Genomic DNA, 10,697 nt, shown 5'->3' on the forward strand with positions numbered 1-10,697 from the left:
GTTTGCGTTGCACTCTCTCAGCCCTGGACGCTTCGAGTGCACTGGTCAGAGCTCTGCATATTTACAGGAGGGCTTTCATGTTATGTGAGGGAGCTGGCACATTTACATAACGAGGCCCGAAAGGAGATTTAGCGTAGCTACAAGATGGGGGGTGGGGGGGTCTCTCTTTGTTCTTCTCCAAAATTACATCAAAACTTTCTGAAACTAATTTTGTTTAGACAACAGTAGTCGTAGTAAAGCACAAACGCACGCAAGCGTACCGATCAGCTGATTGGAACATAAGAACACACGGGGAGAGGGAGCACGAGTGGGAGAATTTAATGAGAAGGGAGGGTGAGGGGGGATTGAAACAGGAGAGGCTGAACCAGGTCCAGATCTGATTGGTATTCAGCAGCTGAGTCCGTCTGCAGGGAGACATTCCTGCAGCAGGAGGGAGGGGAGGTGTGCTGTGCTGTGCTGCGCTGTGCTGTGCTGTGGGAGGAAGAGGGTCACTCCATTCATCAGCACAAACCAAAGGCTGAGTAGTACCAGCCCCTTCTCCCCTTCTGCCCCTTTCAAGGTAGACCTTTTGTTGAGTGGGTGTAGCAGGTGCTGACAACTTTCGTTGTCAGCGTGAGCGATGACATCACCGACAAGGTTGACCTATGGAGCTCAGCGACGGCAGATAATGGATAATCTGTTCATTTCTCCGACAAGAGAAATCAATTCAGGTGTATTTTTAAAGACATGTAAATCAATCTTACCTGAGAAATGTTCCTTCTGGTGTTCAGATTAAATGAAGGGCTTTTTGGGTTATAATCCCTAATAATCCCTAATCTGAAACTATGTGTATCGCTATAGGCTTAAATCAAATTAAGATGCCATCGAGTTTCTGTCCAGAAACATTTCTTCCATCATTTTACCTTGAAAAAGATCTAATCAAATTAATAAATAAAATCGTTAGTACATCCAGGAAGTCATCCAGACCTACACTACCAGTCAACAGTTTGGACACACCTTCTCATGCAATTTTTTTTTTTGGAATGTTTACAACTTTCTACACTGCAGGTACAGTAGATACTGAAGACATCAAATATATGAGCGAGATATATGCAATCATGCAGCAAAGAAAAACACGTTGAATAACTTAATGTTTTTTATTAAAGGTGGTAATTCTGAAGAAAAATAGCTATTTTACACTTTTATTGTTTCCTACATAATTCCATGTGGGTTCATAGGTAGTTTTGATGCCTTAAGTGAGAAACTGCAATGTCAATAGTCATGAGAAAGATTGAAAGGACATTCAATTCATAGGTTGTGTCCAAACTATTGACTGGTAGTGTACCACACTGAAGCAGCGTTAACACCAAACACAGTCACACTCCAACCGCTGCTCCTGTTGCAGCTTTTCACACCATCTTTTTTTTTTTGTGTGTGTGCGCGCGTGATTAATTGATAAATTAATCTTGACGTCGTCTCTGTGTGTGATCCGGGTGCAGTTGTAAGAAGAAGTGCCCCTGCAGTCTGGAAGCAGCGCTGGCACCACCACGGCATCGCTCACTCACAGGCCCCATGGGAATGAAGCGGCTTGGAGCGCCGGCAGCAGAGACGGGAGGGTCCAGATGACAACAGCCCGGATATGTCGACGTTGTTGCTATTGGCTGGCTGGGCAGTTAATTGAGAGCTGAGCCCGCCCTCCTCCCCCCGCTGTCTGGTCGTCGCTGTCGCTGCCGCCGCCGCCCGTCCAGCCATGTTGCTACGGAGGAAGCTGTGCGCTGCCGTGCTCATCGCCGGCATCCTCTTCCTCATGCTGGCCAGTCAGAGCATCCAGAGGAGAACCTTCCTGCCTCTGTCCATCCCCCTGCCTGTCGTCTGGACCACGCCCGCGGGACAGGACACGGGTGAGACGCCGGTCGTTTCAAGTTTGAGCACTTTGAAAGGTCACAAGGAGTTATGAACCCAGACCAGGGGTGGGCAAATGTTTTGACGGGTGGGCCACAACGGGTTCGCCGGAGCAGGAGCTGATGGATGGAGTGTTTTGGTGACCCACCTCATAGGAGAAAAAACACATTATGGGATGTGTAGAAAACATGTACTTTGATGTCAAAGAAAAGTTCCAACAAAATCAGTGTCTTTGAAGCCGTACGGTATTTAGCTCTTTATTGAAATGACTCTTAAAACACTGAAAAAATGGATGAAATACAGCTATTTTATGACTTACTTACTATTAATATAATTTCTTCAAGTTCAGCGGGCTGGAGTAAAAAGCTTAGTAGGCCGCGTTTGGTCCCTGAGCTATTCTTGCCCAAGCCTGTCCCAGACAGAGGTGCTTACTTTATCCCAGAGCTTCCATGATGCACTGCTCACGTCCACTCTTTTCTTTGCAGTTCTCATGTCCACAGTGCATCACGCTGCCGTCGTCGATGGCCCACCCAGTACGCTCAGCGATCCCCACGGCGTCCGACCGGACCGGGAAGCCAACGCGGCGGAAACCTCGCAGAAAAGCCGCAAGTATGCAAGCGGGCTGCGCCGCATCCCACAAGCCCCTGCTTTCTTCTCTGTCTGACTGAAGCGCCTCGTTCTCTGTCAGGTCCTGCGGCTGCTCCGAATCCTGCGTCTCGGACCCGACGGGCTCCCAGTGGTTCAGCCAACGCTACGACCCCAAACAGCAGCCCGTCCTTCACAAATCCAACAACAGCTTCGATCCTGAAGCACTGGCATGGTGGCTGGTAAGGACAGGAAGTAGTGCTGCTTAAATTAAGTAAGCGGGTATTGATGGATGGATGGATGGATGGATGGATGGATGGTTCAGAATTTGTTAGCACTGTCAAATTTTGCACACCACCAGTTTTCCACCTGTTTTCTAGTGTTTTCAAGTTTGTAGTATGTATTTAGTTATGTACTTTATTCTTTGGACCAAAAAAAACTAACAAACACAGTGCACCCACTGAGTGATTTGTGGTGTCACCCTGCGTCATCAACACCTGCTCGCAGCAAAGATGACATCTGGCTTCATTTAAATTATTTGGGTCACCATTTTCCTTTGACAATAAAAATAACTGTTTTTTAGTAACTACTGTTCAATGATTGCTATTGTGGACAAATGTTGCATCTGACAGGAAATATCGCAATATTCATTAATATTGAATATCGCAATTTTCAATAATATCGGCCTGAGCCTAATGGTGAATAGGAGTAATGTGATCTTCTATCGTACCTCTTGAAGGCCTGGCAGCTTAGTTGTGCTCTGTCTGGAGTCAATTAAAAGACGTTTGCCTCAGGCTAGTAAACAGACACTTGCATATGAAACTGACAGGTTGTGTTTAAAAGTTAAGGAGGGCCTCAATTTAGATATGTTTATTGGGTGGTTCCAGAAGTATTGCAGCGATGGAAATAGTTTGTCTTGATTCAACTGCAGCGCAAGTCCGTAATCAGCGTAACAAAATAAATAGCTGCCAAAGTACATCTGCAGAATCAGGAAACGGTATTATAGTGTATCGTCCGGAAACCATTCGGTCGTCTTATGAAGTAAATGTGAGATGAGAGAAATAAATACTCTGGGCCACAGAGTATGGCTTCCGTGTAGGAATTTAAATTTAGAGAAAAGTCGAAGCTGTCTGCCCCGTCTGAGTCTCTCCGCAGCGTTTATAGATTGCGCTGCTTCCTGCAGAAACCATTAGTAGATTAAAGGGGGATGGCCAGGAGGGAGAGCGGAGGAATTCTGCTTTATGGGTCTGGCGTTGGACGAGGGCTCACGGTAAACAGTGTGGAGGCTGCTAAAACTGTGCATAGAGGGCGACAAGATGGATGTGTGAAATTTCTCTTAAGACAAAGAAGAGCAACGCTGCGCACATACAGTACATTCAACTCCTTACTGTTAGTTCTCTAATAGTGATACAACAATTTTGACTTAATTTGGGAAATTAAATTGCAAAAAAATGACTAAGTGTTGGTAGTGTGTTTGTCCTGAAGTGGGGAGTCTGTTTGTTTTAAAGAGCTTTTATTTCATTTTGTCATTGTCGTTGTCGAGCAAACCTGAACATCAAACATGTCAAGATCTTCAATATGGCAAGACTTGTTCTTGCCATCTTGAAGATCTTTAAGATGGCAAGAACAAGTCCCTAACTTAGCCCTGCTTCTTAAGATGACCTGGATGACTGAGAAGCTTCACCGGCAAAATAATTATGTATTTATCAAGAAAATGTTGGGCATTTATTTAGCAGGACACACAATTCAATTGGGTCACAACTTCATGATAAGGGAAAAAAATCCTGGGACTTAAATCTGTCTAACACCTGCTGCTGCTGCTGCTGCTCCTCCTCCCCACAGGGCCTCCAGCGGTCCGGTAACGACCAGTCCATCGAGGGGGTCTTGTCCAAGATGTTTGAGGTCATTTCCTCGCCGGCCGGAGACTTCAAGCCCCTCCCCTCCCGCTGCCGCAGCTGTGCCGTCGTCGGCAACTCCGGCAAGCTGCGGTGGTCCAGCAACGGCAAGCTGATCGACTCCCACGACTCCGTCCTCCGGTACGTACCCACTTCAAGCAACAACAGCTATAATGAGTAATATGTAGCTTTTAACAGAATGTGTGTCTTAAAACACAAAAGTAACAAACTTGTTTTTCCAGCATAAGAAGTAGAAAATACAGATATTTCAGTACAAATGTAGGGAGTAAAAGTAAGAAGTCATCAGAAGAAGAAATACTCAAGTAAAGTACAGACACCACTTAAAAATCTACTTAAGTACAGTGACAAAGTATTTGTATGCAGTCTTTCTACCTCTGCATCCTCCCTTCCCATCGCTCTCCTCGTCACCCTCCTCATCCTCTTCCTCCTCCTCGCAGGATGAACAAGGCCATCACCAAAGGCTTTGAAAAAGACGTCGGCAACAGGACGACGCATCACTTCCTCTACCCGGAGAGCGCGGTGGACGTGGCGCCCGGCGTCGGCCTCGTGCTGCTGCCCTTCAAACTCAGAGACCTGGAGTGGCTGACCAGCGCCCTCTCCACCGGCACCGTCAAGATGTACGACCACAACACTCAGAGAGAAGATAGCTGCTCTGCAGCAGGAGCAACTTGAGAAGCATCATGTGTGTGTGTTTGTTTTCAGGACGTACATGAGGGTGAAAGAACGAGTTGAGGCTGATAAAGACAAGGTGAGATGAATCCTGCAATTGGACACGTTGCACTTGCAGAATGTTTGAAGGTTTTTACATAAAATGTTCAGTTGACCTCAAAAATGAAGACATTTGCGCCCCTTATAATCAAGCTCTAAAGATCATGGATTAAGAAGCTCCTGAAATAGAAATAGCAAAATTCATATTCTGCAGGACAACCTTCGGACAGTTATCCCTCTCCTGCAAGAGTAGAGAACTCTCTTTAATCTGGTAAAGACATTAGCTATAAACTCTACATGCATCACATCATGTGACCGTGTCAAAGAACTAAATAAGTTCTGGAAAAAACTGTAAACGAATCGCGCCATTTCGCCTCTTCGGTGAACTGCGTTAATTCGGCCGCGGAACAGTAACCTATTAAGCCCGTTGCTGCAGTAACAACATGTCTCTTGCGTGCGCTCAGGTCCTGGTGGTGAACCCGGTGTTCTTCAAGTACGTGAGTGACCGCTGGACCGAGCACCATGGCCGCTACCCTTCCACCGGCATGCTGGCCATCGTCTTTGCACTGCACATCTGCGACCAGGTGGGTTCATTTAGGGACTTATTCAATTAGACGTGACCGTGCATATTAATGAATAGTACACACAAGAAGTAGTGAAAATACGCCGGAATTAGCAGGGAAGCTATATTTCATCCGCAGCTCCCACATGAAACAATGAATGTTAAAAAGATCAACAGATCAACATGCACTAACACAAAATCACAAAACAACCCACAAAAGTCAAAAAGTCACGTGAAGGTTTAGTGCTGTAGATAATAGGTGTCAAACTATGGCCCACGGGCCAAATTTGGCCTACAGTGTAATTATATTTGGCCTGTGAGTCAATACAAAATCACTACTCGAGCTGCCCCGTCAGTGTTATACAGTACAAGTACCACTAATACTACAAATCCCAGAATGCTCTGTTGGTATTCTGGCAGACTATTGACTTTAACAGACTATAATTAACATTTTCTTTATGCACTTTTTCTTGCTACTCCAAGGCCTGGGCTTGAATGGTTGAACATTATTGAGGGATATTATGATTTGTTCATTAGTTTATTTTTCAATATATTATCAGCCTGTGGGAAAGGGTTACTGTTTAATTTAAATCAGAAGGCTGTAAATAAAAAAGAGGTATACAATTTTTATTTACATTTGATTAATTTCGATGTGTTTTTTAGTTTCAAGTTCAATTTTGGATGTGTGCAATATGAAGTTATTTATTGTATAGTATGAAGATTCAGCTTTTTCCATATTCAGGTTGAAGCAAAACTTGTTTTTGTTCATGTAAAAAAGTTCACTGTTCTATTTGGAGGAAGAATTTTTCAATAAATATCAATGTTGGCCTGCAACTTCGCCCAAGTTTTACATTTTGACCCCAACTGTGGATTTGAGTTTGACACCCCCACTGTAGACTCTCCATGTGCTCTAATCTCCGGTGCATCGTTCATTATGGGATGCGGCCGCCCTGATAACTTGTTGGTGGGCGGCGCCTCAAACTGCTGTCTGTGTCCAGGTGTCTGTGTTTGGCTACGGCGCCGACCAGCAGGGCAACTGGCACCACTACTGGGAGGAGAACCGCTACGCAGGGGCCTTCAGGAAGACGGGCGTCCACAACGCCGACTTTGAGACGCAGGTCATCCACCGGCTGGCCAAGGAGGGCAAGATCAGCCTGCGCCTGTGAGCGCCCACCACTGTGACCCCACCGACCGACTGACCAACTGACTTTAGCTCCAAAGTGACCTTCTGAATCTGACCAACGGATTGTTCAACACTTCTGAGACCAAGACGTAGCTGAGAGTGCCAGTTCAAACGTATTCCGGACGAGTCGGATCGTCGTTTCGCGAAGGCCGCGCACGAGCTAAACCTGGAAAGCAAATTCATTTTTTTCCTTTTGGAAAGGGTTAAACTCTTGTAGTCGCGATCACCTGTGGAAAAGAGCCTCGAGGAGTCCAAAGAGTCCAAATCCAGAACCTCTTGTCCTCAACTGCATGTCCTTGGAACCGAGAAGCTCTGAATCCCGTCCGGCTCCGTCCACTGCTGGAGCAGAGATACCGTCCTGCCGTCTGCGACTGCGCGCATAAACCACACAGAATGTGCTCTGAGCAGGGGGGAAACCACATATGTTTTATCACTATTTTTAATGATTATTATTGTTGTTATTATTATTTAAATTGCCCTTCTGTAGGTCACACAGGGAAAACACACTGTTTTTTTTCCAATGAAAGCACTTTGCCTTAAAGAAAACAGCAAATTGCCAAATTGCTGCTTCTTCTTCCAGCAAGATATATATTTAAATATCAGTAATCCATCCATGTATGTTGTTTTTTTTGTTGTTTTTTTTACAAACTCCAAAAAAGTATTTTAATGAAGTTTTGCAGCCCGGTATTCCTCCACCCAAGTCAGAGTTTGTTGAACTCAAGTCAGAGTAGCACGTTCAAAACAATCTCAGCTGACCAAAGTGCTGTACAATTATCTAAATAACATGTGATTAGCAACCCGAGTGCACAAAGTCAATCAATGTTGGCTCAAATAAATCACACTTTCCTTATTTCCTTATTTTATAGACATAAAATACATGCGTAAAAAAAATAGTTGCCGTAAAAAGCACGTAAAATAATATTGAGTTGAGAGTTGTTGGGTTTTTTTTGTTTGTTTGTTTGTTTGTTTGTTTGTTTGTTTGTTTTTGGATGAGCAAATCCACATGTATATTGATGAGGAACCAGTAATGGGACATGCGATTGCTGTACTGCAGAAGAAATTTTAAGTTTGTTATCACATGGCTGCCTGAGTGATGGTGTTGACTGTAAGGATGCACGACTTTTAACAAACAGTGAAACCGTGTGTTGGGCAGTGTGCAACCAAAAGAAGAAGAAAAATGCCGATAATAACCGACCGCGTAGATGAAGAGGTGCTGACCCGCCGAACAGGCAGCGGAGGAGTCGCTCAGCTGCTGCACTTCCCGTGGAGGGCCGTTGACGCCTGCACTGTGAATGTACATAAAAACTTGCTGATTGTCAATCAAGCTGTCGTAACGTTCGTTCGAGTTTCCCTCGACTTTGTCGGAGGCTTTTCACACGCGGGCACATCGAGTCTGAGTCTTGAGTGTCGTCACACGGAGCTGCGCGGGTTTCTCTCCTCGCTGAACTTTCTGTTTTCGAGTAGCGATTTTTTTTATTCCCCTCCCCCCTTAATATGTGGAGCAGTGAGAGCGATTACTCCACCGCTCCAGTGCTAGTTCCATTCCCATGCTTTCCTGGAAGTAGCTAGCTCGCTCTTCGCCATGGCGCTGTTATATTCCAAGTGCTGGAAAGGCGCCGTAGACTTTTGGCCCCGCAACTGTATTACGCCCCAACCTGGCGTCGCTCGGCTTCGTAAAGTTTCCGTGTCAGTGGTCCGAATTTAAAAAACAGACGCTGCTGCTCCAGTTCCACTATTAAAACAGTCTTATATAAGATGCTCACATTGATTTTTCTTTTACTTTTCTCCTAACTTAACTACATATATGTATATATGTATACAGTATGTCATTATCGTTAAGCCGAGTTCGCTAGTGAATGTGAATGGTATATCTGCTAGCCTGTTAATAAATAGGCTAGCAACTATATATACATACATACATACATACATACATACAGACACACACACACACACACATTGTCTTGAGAATTTTTCTCATAATTTCTCTGTGATAAAGGTGGAGGCCAATAGCCTCATGGCTGCTCAATTCAGGGTCGCCGCCGCGAATCCTCTGCCCCCAGATGACCCTGTCCTTAGCACAGTGTTGGGGGAAGAAATTGCTGATAAAAATTGTAAAGTTCACAAGATTCAAGAAATTCTGATAAATCATCTGTGTTTCTGCCCAGTCATTCGTTAGATACATTTTTTGTTTTTGATTTGTCTTTCTGAGGGACTTTTACCTCATCTGCATCGTCATCTTTTCCCGTCTTTACTGTCATCACACTTTCTTTTTTTATGATCATTATTGGTCAGTCTTGTTGATGCAGCCTCACCTTGTGCTGTTGCATTCAGTAGTATGACTCAAAAAAAACAAGGAGGTTAACCTCAGCGGTTGTTGTTGACCCGCATCGTGATTCAGACCCGACCCTGCCTCGTGTGAAACTGCTCCGTCAGCTTCGGACCAACTTGCTTGTGGCTGCAAAAGGAGAAACCAGTTTTTCTTCAGGTGTTTTGTCTGAAAGCATAAAGAAATGTTTACAGTTGTCTACGGTGGCTGGCAGGGAAACGGTCCAAGTCATCCTCTCCTGGCCGCGCCCCACCGCCACCCACTCCTTGAACTGGGGCCAGGAGCTCTGTGTCTTTAAGTCGGGGAGGAAATGACTCGTAACTTCCCTCCCAACCCCCCTCCCCCCACCCGAGGGAGAGAAACTGTCAGTGGCTTGAGGACTGTCTGACGGTGCCTGAAACATTTCCAACAGCTGCTCCTGTGTTTGAAGCAGACCCAGGCCTCCCTGGATTAAATCACATATGCTGAGTCATTATCTGGGGGCTGCTGCCGTTTTATTCGCACATCTTGCGCTTCCAAGTTGCACTTTCCAGTCTCTTGCAGAAGCTGGTTGCTGACACATTTTTTTAGTCATGTTTAATCATAAACATCTGCTGTTTTTTTTTTTATGTACACTTTTCATTCAACTGCCGGGGTTCTCAGACTTTCCTGGCTCCTCCAGGAAGATTTCCTGAGGGGGAAATATTACAGTTTATGAGAAAAGTCGAGCCACTAAATGACTAAGCAGCAGCGGTCTGGTGTCTTGCACCGATCTTCAAAATAACATAGGTGTGCGCAGAAATCCAAAGTTGTGCTCCTGTTATTTTATTTTGTTAGCTGTGCAGCAGTCTGGGAATAATTAAATAGTTTGACTAAAGAACTACAAATTAAATCAAATGAAGCGCCTGCTGCCAGTTTTGCAAACTAAAACGTGCAATTTGATTTGGGAGCACAGCAAAAAAAATACACACTAACCAAATAAGACAAATGCGTGCACGTGATTGTCCTGTTGTCACAGCTTTAATCGCCATCGTGCTTTAACTGGAAGGAGGCGGAAATTTCAGCTTCACTTAACAAACCGGATCATCCGTTCATTTATTCGTTCACAAATGTCATGCAAACAAATGAAGCACTGTGATCACTCACCAACAACATAAATCCAGCTGTCTGTTTGAATTTAATAAAAAATATATGAAAATGAAATCAGCGGTTGTTGTTTGTTCTTTTCATTCAAAAACTCTAGAGGTCAATGTTGACACGATCACGCCTAAATGAGGACTTTCGTTTTTGGAAAAAAAATTTTTTTAGCTGCCACAGTAACAAAAAACACAGTTTCCTTTTCTTTTTTTTTAAGTTATATTTTTATCGTATGATGTTGTAACAACGTTTTTTACTTAGGTTACAAGTTTGAAGAAAATTTGTGCTGTGCTGTTAAAAGTTTGAACAATATTAAAGTGAGCCTTTGTTTGGAAGTGGAGGAAACACTCCGTCACTGTGGCTACCTGCTAGCTGAAGCATTGGCATCTGGTGATATATAAGGCAGCAGAAACACCAGCT

General features: G+C 44.5%; 1 protein-coding gene across 1 annotated transcript; it reads left to right on the plus strand.

Annotated features, from left to right (window-relative positions):
* Positions 1–1,446: 1,446 nt before the first annotated feature.
* Positions 1,447–10,343, plus strand: st3gal8 (ST3 beta-galactoside alpha-2,3-sialyltransferase 8). The gene is made up of 8 exons (XM_076025117.1): positions 1,447–1,880; positions 2,367–2,490; positions 2,570–2,708; positions 4,309–4,502; positions 4,820–4,999; positions 5,085–5,130; positions 5,555–5,674; positions 6,651–10,343. Exons 1-8 carry the CDS (start codon positions 1,730–1,732, stop codon positions 6,816–6,818), a joined length of 1,122 nt encoding a protein of 373 aa, XP_075881232.1. The 5' UTR covers positions 1,447–1,729; the 3' UTR covers positions 6,819–10,343.
* Positions 10,344–10,697: the final 354 nt, after the last annotated feature.

Source organism: Nelusetta ayraudi, unplaced genomic scaffold (assembly GCF_046127955.1).
Source record: "Nelusetta ayraudi isolate G7.1 ecotype Tasmania unplaced genomic scaffold, CSIRO-AGI_Nayr_v1 ptg000017l, whole genome shotgun sequence".
Classification (NCBI taxonomy): Eukaryota; Metazoa; Chordata; class Actinopteri; order Tetraodontiformes; family Monacanthidae; genus Nelusetta; species Nelusetta ayraudi.

Excerpts from the sequence above, each read along its gene's own strand:
- st3gal8 (XM_076025117.1), top strand. The coding sequence starts at position 1,730 with ATGTTGCTACGGAGGAAGCTGTGCGCTGCCGTGCTCATCGCCGGCATC. Across the intron at positions 5,000-5,084 it reads TCCACCGGCACCGTCAAGAT|GACGTACATGAGGGTGAAAG; the intron begins GTACGACCACAA and ends GTTTGTTTTCAG. Across the intron at positions 5,131-5,554 it reads TTGAGGCTGATAAAGACAAG|GTCCTGGTGGTGAACCCGGT; the intron begins GTGAGATGAATC and ends GCGTGCGCTCAG.